This window comes from Diceros bicornis, chromosome 31 (assembly GCF_020826845.1).
Source record: "Diceros bicornis minor isolate mBicDic1 chromosome 31, mDicBic1.mat.cur, whole genome shotgun sequence".
NCBI classification, from domain to species: Eukaryota; Metazoa; Chordata; class Mammalia; order Perissodactyla; family Rhinocerotidae; genus Diceros; species Diceros bicornis.
The window spans coordinates 32,198,864-32,219,722 of record NC_080770.1 but is presented as its reverse complement, the minus strand read 5'-3'; the positions used below and the strand labels follow the sequence as shown (position 1 = coordinate 32,219,722).

The window sequence follows — 20,859 nt, the reverse complement described above, 5'->3', positions numbered from 1 at the left end:
GGAAGACCGGCTCTGAGCTAACATCTACTGCCAATCCTCCTCCTTTTTCTCCCCAAAGCCCCGGTAGATAGCTGTATGTCATAGTTGCACATCTTTCTAGTTGCTGTATGTGGGACGCAGCCTCAGCATGGCCGGAGAAGCGGTGTGTCGGTGCGCGCCCGGGGATCCGAACCCGGGCCGCCAGTAGTGGAGCGCGCGTACTTAACTGCTAAGCCACTGGGCTGGCCCCCTATTCCAAGGGTATTAAGGAGTGTGTACCAGGAACGGTCTGAGACCAAACGCATATTTCTTATTATAAATCACAGTATCACACCAGGGCTTGGTGATCTCCCTTGTTTAAGGAAGAGGGAGCAGGCCTCAAACTTCATGTCTTCAGCTAGAAACACTATGTAATTAGGATTCCATAACATCATTTGTCTGCATTGAGTTGATCATTGAGTTACATTCCATTTATGGTAAATGATGCTCTAGTTTCCCTTTTAAACATATTTACATTTTTAAAAGGTGGATTGATTTAAGAACAGTAGTATGAAAAAATAATAGTGTAGGTGGCCCTGGGCATGGCCAAATGGTGAGGGTGGTTCCAGAGAAACTCAGGTTTGGAAAGCCCCGTGCTAGCACTGCTTGAAAATGCCTGGTTCCAAAGCCATGCAAAGAAGTGCTCTCCATAGGAGGAGGGAAATCCAGGAGGAAGTCTTGTCGAGGCGACCTTAGCCTTCACATTCAGCTAGCAGATGGAGTTTCAAGAGGGAAAGTCAGAATGGGCTCCAGAAAGTACATTCCTCCAGTAAGGAGGAGGGAGGAGGGTCTGGGCACAAATGAGGGACAGAACCCAGCAGGGACAGATAAGACCCAAAGCTGTGGACGTGGTTGTTGGGGAAGGTGACGAATGGGCTCCTTGGGCACTGGGCTCCTCAGTGTGGAGGTTGACCAGATGGCCGCCGCCCAACCATCTGCATTCAGCAGTGAAGTCTGTCTCCTCCTGGACCCCCAACCCGATACCACCCACCACTTTTTAAGCCATCTCTGTGGCTCTGCTTTTGAAAGTAAATGTTTTCATTTTGCAGCTTTAAAGAAAGATTCACAGAAAGAATCTCTTCAGTGAAGAATAATGAATATGACCCGAGGTGAGGGCAGAGAGAAAGCAGGTGGAAAAACAGTGCTTATCTCGTGTCTGCACACAGAGAAGATAGGCTGTTTGATCCACAGAAGCGTAGATGGATTTCCGTCAGGCACTAGCCGAAAAAATCTTTGACATTTCCAGTATTGATTTTTCATTTTCTTCTATCTGTTTTGAATTGCGCCCGGAAGGAAAATTGGGGTTTCCAAGAGGAACTCCGTATCTTAGCGACAGCTCTGAGGGATAATTGGTTCCTTACAACTTTGGAAACTGATGATATGAAATGCTCTGCATTTTTCCGTCTCCTAATGAGGTACCTTGGTGGTTCAGGGCTTGGGGATGGGAGCGGTTGCGAAGAGCACTTCCTGTCCTTCTGCATCTGCTGGCTGCATTGTGTTTGTTAAAAGCTCTTTTCCCCAAGCCCAGAAAGTTATATTCCTTTTGATGGAAATAGAGCTTTGCTTGATACAGAAACTCAGTCTATAGTCAATGGCTCTGAACAAGACAGCACTTATGAAAAGGGGAAATTAGCCACCATGATTGCCAGTAGGCCATGGATGGCCTGGTAGTATTTGATATAAATATTAAAACGTCCTGCTCATGTCTGCGAGAGTCCCGGAGGCAGTTTCCCCTTAGTTCACCATTAGCAGAGAAGATTCATTAAGGGCTTAGGCAGGTGGCAGGGAGCTGAAGGAGGAGCCCATGGAAGTGTCCTGGTCACTATCGACTTTGAACCTGAAGGTAGCCCAGGGACACAGATGCGTCCACATGGTAACATACAGCAAAATGTTAACTGAAGGCCTGAGTGGATGGTAAAGGCTTAAACACAGGCCCAGAATAAGGAGAGTTTGTAGGGACAAAGATAGGAGTTGTAAGAATCCACAGAAAGTTGGGTAGAGAGACGATAAAAAGTGGGGAAAATAATTTTTGTGATTTCCAAACCAAAAATGAATAGAGGAGAAAAGTTTTAGCTCTTCTTTGATCAGCCTGGGCAGGATTCTAAAACCAGCAGGATTCCCAAAGTGGAAAAAGAAATAATTAGGTGGACAGAGGGCAGTGAGGCACAAGCCGTGTGTACTCTGCTTTGAAGGCACAGTTGGCGCCAGTATACACAGGGGCTCTGAGTAGGTGGAGCTGGGCTCTGGTGGAAAGACAAGGAAGGGGGACAGGAGGGTGTTTTTAGGTGAGAAGGTCGTTACAGGTTGCATTTGGGATTTGGCCAGTACTTGGGAGAAAGGCATTGTGGAGTTTGTAAACATTGGGGTGGCCTGGAAGCTTCCCTTGGCTGCTGTGAGGGAGGGAATGGGGTAGGCTAGTCTGAGGGCTGTGAGGACCCTTGGATGTTCAGGTTGCTCTCCGTGGGGCTGCCCGCCAGCCAGCGGTTACCTTTCAGCAGTTCTGCCACACTTAATCTCCTCGGCAATTACTTGAATTTTATGCAATTATTTGAATATTTTTATTATACTCTTCTCAAACTTTATGAAGATAAATGGAAAAACAAGCCTTGAAATTGATCGCCATAGGTCTTCATGTAATTGAAATAAAGATGAAAATCAGTAGGCGTGCTGAAATGGCAAATCTTTAGCCTCATTGGATTTAGATTATTGCACATTCAGTTGTTAAAGAAGGAAACTGTAGGTGCAAAACGCTGAAAATATATCACCTGAAGACGAGCTCTGAAGATGAGGTGTAATTAGGGGTTTTATAAGCCCTCTTGGCTCTCAGGAACAGAACTCCTGCTTACATCATGTAAGCATCGTGTTCTACATGGGTACGTGTTTTCAGGAACCTATTATGTATGAAATTGGATGACTTTTCTGTAGACTAGGTGAGGATCGGCAGGAGCCAGGTTCAGGGCACCAGTGGGAGAAGGATGGAAGGCAGGGGTAGATGCTAGAAATGTGATGTTCAAGTAAGTGGAAACATTCAGCCGTTCAGTAGCCAGGAGAGGTCAGGGCTGAGTTGGAAGGGCTGAGAAATATTAGACAGGGAAAGCAATAGGACAGCTTTCTCTGAGGATGTTTATGAGCTGTAAGGAGAACAAAAGAATAATAGCAATGGCTAACACTTGCAAGTATTTTTGTGCCGGGCATTGTTCTAAGCTGGTGCTTCTCAAAGTGTGGTCCCCGGACCAGCAGCTTCAGTGTCACCTGGGAACGTGTTGGAAAAGCAGATTCTGAGGCCCCACCTCAGACTAACTGAATCAGAAACTGGGGTTGGGGCCCGGCAGTCTGCATTTTAGCCAGTCCTCCACGAGTCTGAGGCATGCTCACATCTGAGGGCTGCTCTAAGCATTGTTCCTGCTCTGGGTCATTTATCCCTCATGACAGCTGATGAGGAAGATTCTGTTATTACTGTTTTTGCAGAGATTGCAGCTGAAGCTTGGAGAAGGGAGGTTATCCAAGATCATACAGCTGTTAGAGCAAAGATCAAACCCAGGCCATCTGGCCACAGAAGAAAAATCTTGTGGATTAAACTTTAAATGTTCAAATACCCTTAAGACATCCCCTGAAAAACCCCAGAGAAGAGGAGTTTCAGTGTTATTTTATTTTTAGTGTCTAGTGGAACAGACATGGACTGTTTTCCTGCTTTCTTGTAAAATAACTTTTTTAAAAGCCCAAATTCACCCTTTTAATTACCACTGAAATGGTGCTAAATGAAGAGTTGGCATTTGTACCATGTTTCTAATCTTCAGTCTCCCTCTGGGGATTTCTGTCTGGTCTCGTCACACCCCCGTACATGCAGTGGGTCTGGTTTATTAGTGACTCTCTGGGCCTGGGGGTGAGTTGTGTTCTGGTGCTTTATGGTGCTTATGTAGGAAGTCATCCAGCTTCATAGGAAATGTAGACGTCCTTAGAGATGATGGCTGTACTTTCAAAGTCACAGAGGGAAAAAATGGAGGTGGGCCATGATTTCCATCACTGGCGTGGTGCCAACAACAGGAACCTCTGTAGACCTTGATATCGCTGGAAACCCGTGCCTGGAGGGGAATTGTTGGGGAATACAATTCTTGGTATTGTCATGAGTGGCATGCTGCTAGACCCCTCTAGGGTAGGAAGGGATGTCTCATTTGGGAATAGAATCCACCTGGGAGCCAGGTGTTCACCTTGCTAGACACTGAGTGTGGAGAGTGGAGGGGAAGGCCCTGGAAAAGTACTTTTGGAGAGGCAGAAGTTGGTAGTAAGATAGGGCAGCAGAAATAACCCAGCTGGATGGAAGCCTTGTGGTGGAACCCAGTCTCATGGCCTGAGATTGCCAAGCCAATTGCCCCTAATATCTGTGAACCTGAAATGGATCTCATCTACTTTACCCTTGGGCAAGGACATAAGAAACCTCCAATTGACAGGGCAGGAGAGCATGATGGCTCAAGGCACCAGCCCTCCTGCCAGGTAGGCCTGGGTTCCAGTCCTTGCTAGAACACTTATTGGCTGTGTGACTGCAGGCATGTTAACCTCTCTGAGCCTCACTTTTCTTAGTAGTAATCTAGATTTACTCATGGTACCTACTTCAGAAGGTTGATGTGGTCACTAGAGGAGATGACATAGGCAAGGTGCTTGGTATGTAGTGAGCGGTTAACGAGTGATAGCTATTTGTCCCTTAGCATTCTTTATTATTGCTAAAGTCAACCAGAGGAATATACTGGGGAAAAGACATGGGCTTTGGATTCTGACCAATCTGGGTGCAGATTCCGGTCTCACATTGGCTAGTTGCTTCTCTGAGCCTCAGTTTCTTCTGTACAAAGGGCATAGATTTGTGGCAAAGGTAAAATGAGATAATGCATGAGAAATGTATAATACAGCATCTGACAAAGAGTAAAAACCAGTGAAGAACTACTGGCCTTCTTCTGTCATCTTCACCATCACCGTCAAGCATTAGGGGTGCAGCCTTAGCGTTTGCAGAATTCCTGCTGTGCAGAAAGCTCTTCCCTCTGGAACCCCGGGTAGCACCATCCTCCCCGGCCCCTCGCCCTGTGGTCCTCTGTTTGCCTGAGTCCCTCTGGCCGGTTGGGGAGGTGCCTGCTTGAAGAGGGGCGCACGCTGTTGACAAGCCCCGCACTGCAGCTGCCCACCCTCTCATCTGCCCTCCCCTGCCTCCTCCTGCCTGCCCTCTGTGATTACCCAGGATACGCTTCGTCTTTCCTACCCACTGAAGACTACGTGGTTTTGGGTGCTTTTGCCCAGACAGCCTTCTTTTTTGCATTTTTCCTAGCTGAACTTCGTTTTTCTATTGGCAGCCCATGTTTTGATGTCTTAGAAAAAATAGATATGTCAGCTGTTTTTCACCTCTGTGCTCCTCTGCCACTTCATTAAAGTGCTGTGTGTTCCATGTCTAAGTTCATTTATGGATGGGGGGATGCGTTAAGTAACAACGGGCCCTGTTCCAAGTCCCGAATCGTTTCCTAGGTGGCTCTATTTAATGTCACCGTGTTTTGGCTTGAAGCCTTCGGGCTGGGGAGGTGGCGGTGTTGGCACCATCGGGCAGGGGGTGGGACGAGAAAAGTCGGGCTTCTCTCCAGCTCTGGGGCCATACAGCTCCATCAGCGCTGCCTGCAGCCAACACTTACTCAGCACCTTCCAGAGTCGGGCGTTTGTCGGGGGCTGGGAACTCGGTGAGGTGAGGCCGGGGGACAAGCGCTTAGAAGGACAAACAGTGTAAGGCAGCCGCCTGGGTCAGGGCTGGTTTTCTTTTCTCTTTCTTTCTTTCCATTTTTTTAGGTCTCAGCAGCCTTCTGCCCCACTGATGTCCAGTTGGCGCCTCCTTAGGGGAAGTGCCCAGCAGACAGGGCGGGCTTCATAATTTGCAGGGCCCAGTGCAGAATGGAATTGTGGCCCCGGCCGGGTGGGGAGGTCAGTCTCCCCTTCCCATGGGGCTGCTGCTGCAACTCACGGGGCACAGGTGACCCCCAAGAGATTGTAACATTTGTACTCTTGGTACGTAGATCAGGGGTGGTCGAGAGGCCCCACTGAGTCACCAGCACTCAAGCCACAGCTCTGCCAGCCTGGTGGGGTGGGGCACGCTGCCACCACGCCTGTCCCCAAGACACTGCAGGGCGTGTGCCCAACCCCCACCCTCCCTGCTCCAGCCCCCACCCACACGACCCTGCACCACCTCGGTGTAGGATGACAGTTGGGGGTGGGCAGGGCAGGGGAACCCGGGCAGGGCAAGGTGCCAGGGCATGGGGAGCAGGTGCCTGAAAACCCCTCCTGTGAAGGTGGTAGGAGATGGGGGCACGGTGAGCTGAGGCTCTGAGCCTCCAGCACATACATGCTCCATTGCCTCATTGTACACTAAACACAAATTCAAAGATACAAATAGGAAGAGTTGAAGAGGGCGACTGCAGAGCATGCAGCCCCAAGGGCCTGTCAGAGCTCGAGGCCCTTAGGGACACAGGACCCCATGGCGTGTAGGCGCCTGTGTGACTGCAGATGCCCAGGAGAGGTCACTGACTCACTGAGACCCAGGCGGGGTAGGGCGGGAACCAGGCTGGTCACCTACACTGGACGCAGGTTATGCTCAAGGTGTTTGAGCAAGAACAACCGGGCACAGCTCCAGTTCTGAGAAGGGGGCGGAGGAGGGCTAGGCTGACCCGAACGATCCTTACTCTACTAGCCGGTGCCGACTCAAAGATGGGGACCCCGCTTCCAGCCTCAGCTTATTCAACTGTAAAATAAGCGCAAAACCTCCGAACTCCTAGGGGTGTGAGAATCTTCAAGATGCTTTTGAAAGGTGCTTTAGCTGCGTGCAAAACGGGTCCACCCACATATCATCAAAACTGTGTGTGACCCATGGATCTTGACCACAGGACTGGGGAGGCGGGGCATGACTGGATGGTCCTTAGGCCCCTTCTGACCCCAAGTTTTTCTTACTCTTATTTTGGTCCACGCTACAGAATTTCCATGGGATGTATTGTGAGAATTTTTAAAAGAATATTTTCTCTTCCATTTCTCCATATTGCACACATATCTTCTTTTCTTTGAAAAAAAATTTTTTTTTCCAAATGCCTCCTTGAAGGAGGAAGAACTGGAAAGGATAAGGAAGGAGAACCTAGGCCATTTTAAAAAGTTTATCCCTTAAGATACAAAGTGATCTTTATCAAATGAAGAAAATGTCAACAGATTTAGGGACCCCATATCATTTTCTCCCCTCTTAAAAATATTCTATCTCTTACCTTGATTTCTTAAAAGTACAAAATAGTCTTTAGCACCAAAACAGGTAATTTATACTCAGCAAATATTTATTAAGTATCTACTATGTTCTAGGCACTGTTCTCAGAGCCAAGGTGCTAAAATAAATGGTCCTTGCCCCTGAGGACCTAAAATCCCAACCCCTATGCTACAGGGTGTGAATTCATTTGTTATTAACTTTAGGCTTTTCTTACTCTCAGTGCCCCAGCTTCCCTCTCCGTCCTTTAAAATGTAGAGAATTACAGTCATGGGACAAAACGGTGAAAACCGCACCATAGACGGCGTCTCTGTTACATTGGGAGGTGCATCTCAGAAACGAAATGAAGGAGGGTTTGTGAAGCTGTTTTGGGAGAAGGCTGGGACGTCAGTGGTGACATTAGAGGTGGTGACGGAGAATAATGGCCTCAGCAGCCTTGCACAGAGCACCACGGGCACGTCCGAGAACCTCGTCTGAACAGTGAAGGGACCCGGGCAGAGACTCCAGGCCGCGCTTGGGATGTTTGCTCAGAAACATTCAGGTGGGGTGATCACCCCCTGGAAACACCACTGCGGTCCGTTCCCGTCCAGCTCAGCTGTCAGAGTCTTGGTTTTGGTAGGTGGAATTTGGTGCTGTGGTGTTTTCTTGCTTTCTGACCCAGAAGCTGCTGGAATTCATCCACTTGGCTGGAAGGTAGAGAACATAGCTAGGGTTTCACCTTAATTAGCTGTCCATTCCATAATTCTTTGTAAAGGAATTGGTTTTTTCTTTCAGAGTTAGTGTACTCCTCCTGTAAGATCACTGTCACTTTGATTTGGGGTTCCATCTGCCATCTTGAAAGGAAATGGCGACCAATTACTTTTTTAAATTAGGTCATATCTTTTGAATTTTAGTAGGACCTATGAAACTTGGTTTATGTGCGTTAGTCACAGAAATGTGATAGTACCTTTGATAAAACATTATTTTATTTTATTTATTTTGTGAGGAAGATCAGCCCTGAGCTAACATCCATGCTAATCCTTCTCTTTTTGCTGAGGAAGACCGGCTCTGAGCTAACATCTATTGCCAATCCTCCTCCTTTTTTTTCCCCCAAAGCCCCAGTAGATAGTTGTATGTCATAGTTGCACATCGTTCTAGTTGCTGTATGTGGGACGCGGCCTCAGCATGGCCGGACAAGCGGTGTGTTTGTGCGCGCCCGGGATCTGAACCCGGGCCGCCAGTAGTGGAGTGCCTGCACTTAACTGCTAAGCCACGGGGCCGGCCCTAATAAAATATTTTAATATTTTTGATGTACGTACCTTCATTACTGACTCTCTTCCTCCCACTCCTTTTGTGAAGAGAGTTGGGCTAGGAGAGCAACTATTATCATCACTACCCACTACCTCTGATTGCTAAGGACATAAAATACTGTGTGTGTGTGTGTGTGTGTACGTACAGTGACTGATTCTTACAAGAACTTTATGACATTGTTGGTGGGATGCCATCTTACAGATGAGGAGCTCAAGACTCAGGGAAATTACGTCCAAGAGCACACAGCTACAACGTGGCTGAGCTGGGACTTGAACCCTTGTCTGATACCCAGTTCTTTCCATTCTGCCATGCGTGTTCTCTTCATCACTGTAACAGGGTCTTATCAAGGAGAATACTAAGAAGTGCATTAGGTTTTTCGTAGGATACATATCACCTGGGTCCCCCCACCCCAGAGCATGGGCCTGTGATAATCTATAACGTGAGGTGAGTGCCAGCCCACCCTTGCTCTCTGAGCTTCTGTGACTTGCAGAGAGGCTGCTCCATGTCCTTTCAAGGGAAGGAAGGGGTCTGGGTGGGAAGACTTGCTTGAAGGCAGCAAAGCAGAGTGGATAGAACGTGGCTTCTGGAGCGAGGAAGACCAGCTCTGTCTCCTGTGGCAAGTCTGTTCACTGCCATCAGTAAAGTAAGGGTAATGGCATCAACCTGCTGGGATTATTGGGAGGGTTGGAATTAAATGAGATGAAGGATGTAACCCCTCTGATACACACAGAACCCTCAACAGTTGTTAGCTGCAGTTGCAAAAGGACTTAATCTTACGCTCTCTTTCCACAACCTTCCCAAGCACGCACTCATTCTCAGATACATACTCACTGCTGCTTAAGCTTTTTGTTTGCAGTCTCTTTCATGTTAGCGTAGACACCCTAAATTTATCCTTTTTTTAAAAAAGAAAAATTATTATTTCTGTGCACTGTCCCGTTGTCTCAGTGTTCCCGTTTTTGAGTTTAGATGAAGGTGTCAGCCATCGTCCTTCCACAGAATTCAGCCAAGCTTGTGGCGTGCCCCTGCCCCTGTTGGAGGGATGGGGCTGGTGGTTGGGTTTGGCTCTTTTGCTTTGAGATGTCTCACTGTCTTCTCCTGAAGGCTTGGCCCACCGAGGGACAGAAGGCTTCTTAAACCTGGAGGCATGACGGGCGCACGAGTGCCGAGAACTTGTGCCCTCGCCCACTGGAGGTGGAAGAGGGTTTGTCACTGCGAAGCAGCCCAACGCTTGTGTTCTTTGTTCTCTTTTGGCAGAACCAGCTTCTTGCAAAAGGACTGTTGTTTGTGGAGGAGAAGATTAAGCTGTGTGAAGGCAAGTACAAGGCGGCCTCGTAGAGGGTCCCTGTGACTCAGCCTTTGACGTTTGGGCAGCCGGAGTGCTTCTGTCCAAAAGTGCAGGCTCCACGTGAGTGACTCACCCCATCGTGTCTTCTCCAGCTAGGGGCAGCACTTCGATTCCAGCCGGCCACTCACGATAGTGCAGGCGCAGCTGTGTTGCCAGAAACCAAGTGGAATGGCGGTGGTCTCTCTGGAGACCTCGTTAAGGGGCTTTTCCATGGGATGTGTGCTGGTGGTGTCCTTTGAAGGGATCAATTATGCTGTCCCTCTGGTCTGATCCAGGCCTTTGTAATGTTTCTTGAGGTCATCCATGCCAGGAGGCCTTTCCATTTGGGAGACATGAGGCTAAGCAGGCACCCACATAATGGGATCTGATTTGATAGGCAAAGGAAAATGTCCTGGGCTTAAAGGATTTTAGAGCCCAACTGACAGGAGAGAAAGCTCTGAATGGAGATGGGAGATGGGCCCCAAGGCCAGAATCAGCCAACCCATAACTCCCCGAGGGCTGCTGCCAACTCCCACCAACGTAGATCCTGATCTTAGCTTGCCACCTACTTCTTGGGTGGCTTTTGGCAAGTTTCTAGTTTCTCTGAGCCTTGGTTTTTATCATTTTTAAATGATAAAATGAGGCTACGGGGTGTAGGGAGCATAACTAGGATAGCAGCATACCTGGCACGTAGGAGGTATGCAAAGTGGTCCTTTCGTTTTCTTCCACTGTAGCCTAGAGACCTCCATCTGGAGATCAAATTTACCTCTAGACTCAGACTTATTGGGCTGGAGATCATCCCTTTTTTTCTCCCCATTCCTTGGGAAAGAGACTTGTGTCCAGTGAAGTGTCTCCTAGAAAGACGAAGTAGGAAGAAAAAGGAGAAACCAACACTGGAAGGTTCCAGTGCTGGGCACACAGTAAGAGCTCACCAAGCCTTTGGAAGAACATAGGCTAGAAATTCACCTCTGTTGATCTGAGGGTTGACTGGACCTGTGGCCTGGTGGCCCTTGACTACATCTACGCTGTGACTTTTCAACCTTAAAAATACCCCCAACCCAAGGCCTCATTTGTCAGTGACTGGCTTTGACAAGAACTTAGTGGCCCTTTTGCATCTCGGAATCAGCTCTTACACACGCGTGGAAGGTGGCTGCTGAGTGAGGGAGGAAAGAGAAGCAGGGACTCCGGCCATGTGGTCTGTCTGTAAGTCATCTGGGAGGTTGTTACGTTTGAGGGCCTCTCAGACCGAAAGTTGAATGTCTGTCGCCTGGGTGACAGTGAATGCACACACGTTCAGAGTGAAAGCTCAGAAAGGAGCCAGACGGGCACACCAAGGCCTTCTGGCATCCAGTGCGTCTGCCCCCAAGCGCGCCGGCGAGCCCGGCTGCGGTCTTCTCTCTGGGTCCCCTCTAGTCCTGGGGTCTGGGCGCCAGCGTCCTTTCTGCACAGTGAAGGGACATGTGGGGGCCTTACGGGCTCTTTCACGTCTTCAACCAGAACATCTCTGCTTCTTTGTGTTATGTATCACAACTCCAAGGAAGATTTTGTTTGGCCAAAAGAATTCTCTCGCTATAAAATACAGTTTGGAAACAACTGATACGATCCATCCGCTTGCTGAGCACACTTGGCTTTATCGACCTATTTGCGCTTACACATCCGCCCGCCTGCAGCCGCAGAGGGAGCAGTGGCAGCTCTTATCCATGTGTTGCTCCCATGTGGCCAGGTATGCCGTCTTACGTTGAGTAATCTTTTCTAGAACTTCAGTGACCTTGACTTGAAAGAAGCCTCTCATTCCTGTCCTATGTGCCTCTGGTGATCTAAACTCTTGTGGCACATTAGAGGACAGTTTTTGTAGACAGTCATCTAGAACTTTCCATCCAAACCTCCTGCATCTTTGCAGGGAGCTCAGTCCTTGACTTGTGTGCTGTTTCTGGAGGTGAAGTCACCTCCTTCCTTTAACTCTTTCTTCCCCGGGGCTACCCTGCTTTGTTAGCCTGCGTCTGTCTGATGTTCCTCTCTGAACACTTTCCAAAACCTCCATTACTCTCTGAAGTGTGCAGCCAGCAATTAGAGCCAGGCTCCCAGGAGAGGCGCCTTCCTGCTGCTGGGCTGAGGGATCACCTCCTGTGCCCGTGAGCTCTCCATCTTGGTGGGGAAGGGGAGGAGGGAGCCACCAACGGTGACCTGTGGGATCTCCCCCCCTCCCTTCAGGTTGGAAGGGCCTCTCTTGTCTTTGTAATGGAAGGCTTAGGATAAGGGCCATCAGCAAAGGGGCTGGAATAGCCTTTTCTCCTTGGGGGTTCATTGTCCAGGTGTGGGGGTCACCTTGGTTTTAGGTACCAGAATGACCTGACATTCCAGATGGTTCTTTTGTTGTCCCTGACTCCTCCCTGAGGAAACTAGCATAGCCTACATTTGAAAATGGATGGTGAGTGAGGGATTCATTCAAACATTTATTGATTCTCTGCTATATGCCAGGTGCTCTGCTAGGTGCTGGGGACACAGGGGTGAACAAAACCGTCATAGGATTACAGGCCCCCGTGAGGCTCACCACCTGCCAGTGGAGACAGGTATTAATCAGATCATCATCAGGTATAAACTGTAACCGGGGCAAGGACTAAGACTACAATCCATAGTGGGGGATTTGCCAGTGCGGGGAGACTTTCCTGTGGGAGTGATGCTTGAGCTGCAACTAGAAAGATAAACAGATGTAGGTTTACATCTGTAAACCTACAGATGTAAACAGAGAGGAGAGGGAAAGAGCAGTCTGGGCAGAGAGGCTAGCATATGCAAAGGCCCTGTGGCATGAAGGAGCATGGTGAGTGTGAGAGGTTAAAATAAAATCCACCTAGTTAGGGCCCGAAGGCTGAGGAGAATACAGAGGAGGATGAAGGCACAGAAGGAGACAGACTCTCCTGGGCCAGGTTGGCTACGTTATGGAGGTTTTCTTTATCCTAAGAGTAAACAAAAATGTTGGCACTGACTATTAAGTCCTGCTCTGTCCTGTCCCATATTTGGGTTAAACGGTAACCTCCTTCCACTCACCAGCCCTTGCATATGCAAAAACCTGTACACTTGATACTTGCCATTCATTCCTTCAAAGATTTCTAAAAACTGATTAATGGATGTGTCTAGCACTGTGGTAAGCACTGGAAACATAATGGTGAGCAGGGTGGATGGACGGGGCCCGTGCTCTCACTCCCGTTCTAATGGGGGAGACAGAGAAGGAATGGAGCAATTCCAACCAAGTGTGATTAGCACTTTGCAAGGGAAAGTGGAGGGTGCTGTGTATTTGCATCTTCCCCCGGTGTATTTCTCTCTGACCTTTCCAGATCTGCATGTCTTTGCCCTGCCAGCTCCGAGTCATGGCCTTGTTCTGTTCTCTCTCCCGGCCACTGCATTTATTGTCCATTAAATTAATAGATGGAAGATGCTAAATGAATCTTTCAAGATCTGTTCAGTGGAACTGGCAGTGTTTTGCCAAACGCATCTCTCAGTAGCTAATCTTGGCTGACCCAGTTTCTCTGCCTCAGATGAGCGAAGACAGTGCCCCATCTGCTCGGTTATCTAGGTCATTAAACAGCAGGCTCCTCTCTGCCAGGGCCCGCCTTTCCCGCAGGTACAAAGTTCCTCGCACAGCCTTCCGGTGGCGCTGGGTGACCTGTGTACATCTAGCCTGGGGGTGGCGCTTGGCTGCGCTCAGCCTTCCTGATCCTGGGGGTGAGAGGAGCCACAGTGTCAGGAGGTGGGTCCTGTGTTTGCAGGTGACCTCTTCAGAGAAGCTGCCCTGCCAGTTACTGCAAAGCGGTCGGTGGAGGTGGCAGTTTCCAGGCCCTTTTCCACCTCCCTCAACTGACAGCTCAAAGCCAGAATAAAAAGCCAGTGTCTTAGCAATTAAAAAAGCAAAACAACATATAACCGTGCACATAATCTTCCTGGATTGCACTGGTCAAGAGCATGGGTTCTGGAATCCCGGCTTTGCCTTCTAGCTGTGTGCCTTTGAGCCAGATCCTTGACCTCTCTGAGCCTGTAAAATGGGGTAATAGAGTCTACTCATGAGTGTCTTACTAGATAAGTAGTTCAGCGCAGTGCCTGATAACGTAACCATTCTCGTGATGATAGCAATTATTAGGTGATTTTCAAAACTCAGCTCCCGTTTCTGGATTGGGGGGTCGAAGACATATTTGTATATTCTCAGCTGAGTCTCCCTTTCCAATCCCAGGTTTACTGTAGCAACGGCGTGCAGGTCAATGTCGCCCTGAGTTTTCTCCCCCGCCGCCGCCCACGCTCCATCCAACATGGCACTGTCTTCTGGCCTGCAGTAGTGACAAGTTCTTTTCTCTCTCCCCTCCCGTCTTCTCGCCCTCGTGTAGGTGAAAATCGCATTGAGGTTCTGGCTGAAGTCTGGGACCACTTCTTCACTGAGACTCTCCCCACCCTGCAGGCAATATTTTATCCGGTTCAGGTCAGTCTCCCTGCGGAACGCCCTTCTGCTAGCCGGCCGGCCGGCTGGCTTCTTGGCCTTTGTGCCTGGGGCCTCCTGGTGGCGGGGGGAGAACCAGGCGCCAGGCGGAGGGGGCTGAGGCCCTTGGAGATCTCTGGAGGGCCCTGGGTCTGTATTTAGCATCTGCCCTCAGGCAGAGTAGCAGTCTGCAGGCTCAGCACGCTCTTGGTATTGAGTGTGTCTGTAGATTCCTGGAGCGGTTCGTTTCCTCCTGCTTTTCAGAAATAGAGGAGATGGCGGAAGGAGACATTTTCTTTCCTTGTCTTTCTTTTCTCTCTCCCTGTCTGTTTATGAAGCACAATTTTTTTTTTATTGATGTTTTAATGGTTTCTAACATTGTGAAATTTTGGGTTGTACATTTTTGTTTGTCCATCACCACATATATGACTCCCTTCACCCCTTGTGCCCACCCCCCACCCCCACTGCCCCTGGTAACCACAGTCCAGTTTTCTCTGTCCATGTGTTGGTTTATATTCCACATATGAGTGAGATCATACAGTGTTTGTCTTTCTCTTTCTGGTATGAAGCACAATTTTCAAGCAAGTGTCCTGTTGCTCCCAAATTGTGGGAAAGGAATAATGTTCCTTGCCCTCCATAAGGGATTCCTGAAGATGAGAAGCCGCATGATGTAGCAGAAAGAGCGCCAGGCTCGGGATGGGTGGCTGGGTTTGGGCAGACTCATTGCACGACTAAGCACAGCTCCATTTCATCTCCTGCCAAACGAGGATGCAGAGCACAGGACGAGCGGCATCGCTCAGGATTCTGATCCTGCGCCCTCAGCTCACCCTGCCAGGTGTGGCTTCCTCCCACCATCTGAGGAGACTAATAGCAGGCTGCTCAGTGCAGGACAGGATGGACGTCCCCAAGGCCGGTTGACCAAGACACATTCCTCTCCAAAATACACATCTCTCTCATACCCTTACGCCGCCACGTGCTCGCTGTCCATCCTGGGGGTCACGACTTCCTGTCTAATCGGGCTCATGGACATGCGGGCGTGGGGTGCAGCAATGACAGAGCCTTAGCAACAGCAGGAATTACTCTGTGCCAGAGGTAAGGGCTCACGTCCTTTGTGTGCTCTGAATGGTGTTTTAAAGGAATTTGGAATTCTTTTAAATATATGTCAAATATTTAAAAATTGGGAGGTTTTGCCTACGGAGCTCATTTGCCATGTCAGACCTTCCCCTAGCAATTCCAGTAGCAGCCTCTGGCCTCCAGATCACTGCTCTTTTCATCCCATGCTCAGCTCCATCCTGCATCCCCGCGAGAGGAGTTACAGCATTTATGTGCACAGTTGGGCCCCGCGCCCACAGATTTCTCCCTTCCTGCAGTGGTCACCCCCCGCGGCAGTGGTCTGAAGGCAGACTTGGGAGGTAGGGTTGCCAGAGTTAGCCAATAAAAATATAGGATGCTGAGTTAAATTTGAATTTCAGATCAGTAATGAATAATGCAGTGTTTGGGATATGCTTATACTAAAAAAACTACTCACATTTGTGTCTTATCTGGCAGTCCTCCTGGAGGGGCGTGCAGACCTGGGGCTCTCTTAGGACCATTTGGGCAGGGAATTCCAGGATGCAGTGACCCAGATAGGTTTAGAGTGGGGAGTGTGGGGTCTGGGCGGGCCCCTGGTACAGTCATCCAAGGGCCAAGAGGAGCCCCCTTAGGCTCAGATCCAGGCAGGAGCCCAGTTGTACGGGTCTGAGGATGGCATTGGCCTGCTTCTCTTGAAAAATTGTAAGATCTGGCAACAATTGATATTGCCCCTGTCCACCCCCACATAGTTTCCCAAATAATACTGCTGCTGCTGCTGGTACAGACACCCTACTTTAAAACCCCTGAGTGAGGGGTTCTCCCTCCTGGTATAACACCCCCTGAGGTGTCTGTTAGTCCAGCTAGATCCTTCTCACAGCTCCCTGTGCAGAGGTGTCTGTGTGAGACCTACTTCCTTGTTAGATAAACGTGGTTTTGAGCGCCTACTGTGTTGGGCCTTCATTTTTCTGCCTTGTAAAGTGAAAGGAGCCCTAGAGATGAAGCGAGGGCACAAATACCAACAAGACAGCAGTCACTGCTGAGGGCTGGGATGTGGTGCCAAAAATAGAAACTGTAGGACCTTGGAAAAGGGGGGCGGGGAGCACTGCTGTTGGAGGTGGTCGGGGAAGGCGATCCCAAGGGGTTGGTTAGACTGGGCCTGTGAGGCATCGGTGGTGGCGTGTGTGTCTGCTGCGACGGTTTATATGAGTCTCGTAGGTCCCACGTTCTCTCCTCTGCCTGGCATAGGATAGGTGCTCAAATATTTAACAGATGAAGTGGAGGAAGAGCCTGGAGTGTGGGGAGGCGGTGTTGATCTTTTCTCTTTTTCTGCCCCCACCCCTCCTCCTCCTCCTGCCCACTCACAGCTCCCCGACAGCATGGCCCCATTGCACGTGTCTTGTATCATCTTTGGGTCACTTAGGCAGGCTGAGTCATGCCTTCTCTTAAAGGAAGCTTTCATCCCGAAGGATGGGGGCCGAGTCTTGGACTCTTAGACAGCCCCCTGGGCCTTGCCAACGCCTCATCCTGTCCCATCCTGGTGTTCCTGTACCATTTGTCGTCCTGAACCCCATGTGGTTGGTGGCAGATCCAGGGAGCTCTCACCTCCCGACCCGCCTCTTCTCTCCTCTCCAGGGCCAGGAGCTGACCATCCGCCAGATCTCCCTGCTGGGCTTCCGTGACCTGGTGCTGCTGAAGGTGAAGCTGGGCGACCTGCTGCTGCTGGCCCAGTCCCGGCTGCCCTCGTCCATTGTCCAGATGTTGCTCATCCTGCAGGTGAGCCCCGGTGGAGACACGACTGAGGCTGAGGGAGGAGACTGCCACTGTGGGGTGGGGGAAGGGACCAATGACCAGGGACCTTAGCTTGGTTCAGTGTTCTTCAGTTTGGTCGTCACGTTCCTTTGTGCATTTGTTCACTTGCTGTGTGTCCCCTGAGCACCTCTGAGGTCCCTGGCTCTGTGCTCGCTGTGGAATCCCAGTGGGGTGTGCAAGGAGCAAGGCTGTCATTCAGGCAGAAAACACCTTCTCTCCTCTCTGGTTATGTCAGTGAGCCACAATTGCAAGTCACAAGAACCCAGCCTGGCTCAAGCCAGACCAGGAACGCACTGGAAGGTTTCCAGGGCAGGTGGGCTTCCTAAGGGACTCCAGCCAGAAGTGAGACTGTGTCAGGCCACAAAGCCACCAGCCTTTCTCCACTTACTGGTCTCTGCTCTGTCTGGTCTGCCTTGTTCCTCTCTGACATTGCTTCTCCTGGCCTGCCCAGAATCTCTTGGACTTCTGCGCACTCGCACTTTCTCTCTCTCTCTCTCTCTGCAGAACTGCATTCAGTGCTTGGGTTTGCATCTGATCAAATGTGGATCCCACAGCTTGTTGTTTCCACAAAGAGACAACCCCAATGGCAGTGTCTCTTACTCCCGATTCTAACTCAACAACAGGAAGACAAGCCAGCATTTATTGGTTCCTGGCTATGTGCCAGGCACGGGCCAAGAACTTGGTGTGTTGCTTTCTGAATCAAATAATCCAAACGACTACCTTATGAGGTGGGCACTGTTGTTAATCCCATTTACAGATGAGGAAACTGAAACCCCAGAAGTGTACTTGACCATCCGAGGCAATAAGTCTCAGAACTCTGTATGCTCGGGGTAAAGACTGTGATCGGCCCAGCTCGGGCTCCACGACCCCCCTCTGCCAGTCAGCTATGACCTTGACTGGGTCAAGTAGTATGAGCATGGCCTCAGCGAACCCAGTCCTATGGTCGGGGCGCACAATTCCTAGAAGCAAGGCTCGTGGGCTAGGGATACCCCCAAAAGGTGGCTGCCACAGTCCCCCACTCTGTACCAAGTTCCGATGCTGCAGTGTCAGCTCTGAGCCCGTCCTCAGGAAGACGGGTCATCCCTGACCGGGCTGGTGGTCACCCCTGACCGGGCTGGTGGTCACCCCAGCCGCGCTCCCAGCAGGGGTGGAACATCAGGCATGAGGCCCCAGATGTCTCCCTCCCCGGCTGCCCTTCTCTTCCAGTTCTCTAAGCTGGGTCGTGCCTCTGGGCGTGCTCTCCCTTTCCTGAAGCCAGAGAGGAGGAAGAGTTGCCTAATCGGGTGAGAGGGGTGTAATTGGCTGGAATGCCAGGTCAAGTGTTTTACGGAAGGGAAGGAAGGGGATGGAAAGTGTGTGTGCAGCTCGTGTCCGAGAAGCAAAAGACAGAGCTGGGATCCTGAAGGAAGAGTCCAGAGAAGGAGCCCTTTGGGATTTGCTAGGAAGATTAGGAAGTTGGGCTTCCACTCTCCCGTTTCCACGTGTAATATTTTAGGGAGGAGAGGTGATTCCTTTGTTGTTGGTTTTGGTTTTTGGAAGGAGAGTCAAGGTGAGGGCTCTCACCTGTTGACAGTAGACCAGGGGGCCTGTCTCTGTGGTAATGCAAAACATCTACCACATTCCACATTCCGGGCCCTGTGCCGGACAAGCCGACAACCACATGAGAGAGCTGTCGTCGTCCCTGAAGCCCCTAAAGACGGGTGAGACGTTTGTCCAGAAGAACCTTCCTTCATCCGCCCTGGCCCCCACCCAGTGTGCTCTCCATGGGGCAGCTTCAGACTCGTCAGTGGTTCCCACTGATCTTGGGGAAACAGCCCAAGTCTGTACCGCCGCCTCTGGCCCCTCCCCGCTTCCAGCCTCACCTGGAACCTGACGTCCCTGCTGCTCGGTCCCGGCCACACAGCCTTCTCTGCCTCTCCCTGCGGCAGCGGGATCTGTGTACCCGCTGTCCCCTCTGCTCGGAGCACTGGCTCTCCCGGGGCCCACAGCCCCCTCAGGTCCAGGCAGGTCTGTCTGTTTTCTCCTCCCTCTGGAGCCCCCAGCACCCAGCATGGTCTCTGGCACATGGTATGTGTTAAAACATTTGTTCACTGAGTGGTGGCACCAGCTGGAAAGAGCCTGAGGAAGACTGAGCCCAGGTCTCTTGCCCCGAGTCCCGTGGTGGTGACCATCACACAGGGCTTTCTCTCTTGGCAGAGGGAAGTCTAGTCGGAGAAATGCCATGGTCGTGACAAATGTCTGGGAGGTCGGGCAAGAGACAGTACCTGTCTTCCCATTCCACAGATGGGATGGAGGGTCAGAGAAGGTCGCTGACTAGTGCAGGGTCACATGCTAATTAGTGAGAGAGCTGGATTGTCACCCACTCCTCAGCTCCTGCTCTCTCTACCTTTCCACTCAGCCTTTCTCCGCTACCACCACCTCCTCCCCCACAGTCTGCAGGGTACTCGGAAATGCCCTGTGAGCTTCTCAGATGGTCCCCCTCTAACACAGGGCATTTGGCATTATTCCCCTGGGGGCCCACGTTCTTCCTCATGCTGGGAGCTCTTGGGCTTGGGCTGGAAGTGTGACAGTGATGAATGTGGGTCTTTCCCCAGTCCAGGTCTATCTTCTTGAGCAGCAGGGATGGTAGCTTCTGGATCTGAATGGAACTTGCAGGTTGACTGCCCTGGGACCATTCCCGCTGCAGGAAATCTGGGCCCCAGTAGTTAGCATTGCTCCCTTCTCTCCCCAGGCCCCACGTTCCACAGTGCCATGAGGTCTGGAGACGACTTTTCCCTGCCTGACTTTCTGAATGAGAAAAGAGCCATTTCTCAGGCCTTCATTGCTCCCTTTTCCAATGCTCTTCCAAAATGTCCCTGAACAACTCTCCCCAAATACACAAGGGGCTCAGACTCGCCTACTGTGGGCCGTGTGCTCCTGTCCTCAGGCTGAACCTGAGACTTTGAGCAGTGTGGGGATCTGGTTCCTCCTGGCAGGTGCAGACGGGTCCTGAGATCATCCTAGAACAAGGGGACCTGCCCAGCCAGGCAGGGCTGTGAGCTGTGCAGTTGCCCAGGGCCCCATGCTCAGCGGGGCCTGTGCTTGGTTTAATTCTCTCCCATCAGCATCTTGAAATTCTCAATAGTTTTTGAACAAGGGACCCCGCATCTTCATTTTGCACTTGCAGGTATGTCGCCAGTCCCTCAGCCAGGCCGAGGGCGGAGGGCAGCTCCTTCCTGAGGGAGGGCCTTGTGCAAGCCGGGTTCTCAGCAGCCCCTAGAGAAGACCGTCCAGCTCCAATCACGCCTTCCTTACGCATTCTCTTCCTGCCTCTTGCTTCTGCTTTCTCTGTCATCCCTGTCTGTTTAGTGCTTATGAATTGTAGTGGGGAAAGGCTTGGGGGAGAATCAGATGAGAAATATCAAGGAGGAAAAAAAGTTTCTGAGGCTCTGAAACCCAATCGAGGTGGTTTTGGGGCTGCTTTGCTTTTGAGGCCTGGGGTGGGTCCCTGGGAGCATGGATAAAGCTCCCCTCTCCCTTCTACGCCTTCAGGCTTCCCTTCCGATCGGGCAGATTTCTGTGCCTTCCTCCGAGAGGGACCTCCTTTGCATCTCCCCTTTATTTCCGCTGCAAGCTTTCCCG

At 50.6% G+C, this 20,859-nt stretch overlaps 1 protein-coding gene across 3 annotated transcripts in view; it reads left to right on the top strand.

Moving 5' to 3' along the window:
- The window catches only part of PRR5L (proline rich 5 like), a 73,248-nt gene that overhangs the window by 38,520 nt on the left and 13,869 nt on the right, over positions 1-20,859 (top strand). For all 3 annotated transcript variants that reach the window (XM_058527137.1, XM_058527136.1, XM_058527138.1), the window contains exons 5-7: positions 9,827-9,884; positions 14,270-14,361; positions 17,062-17,202. In XM_058527137.1, coding sequence (XP_058383120.1) covers positions 9,827-9,884; positions 14,270-14,361; positions 17,062-17,202 — 291 coding nt within the window. The remainder of the gene's footprint in view (positions 1-9,826; positions 9,885-14,269; positions 14,362-17,061; positions 17,203-20,859) is intronic.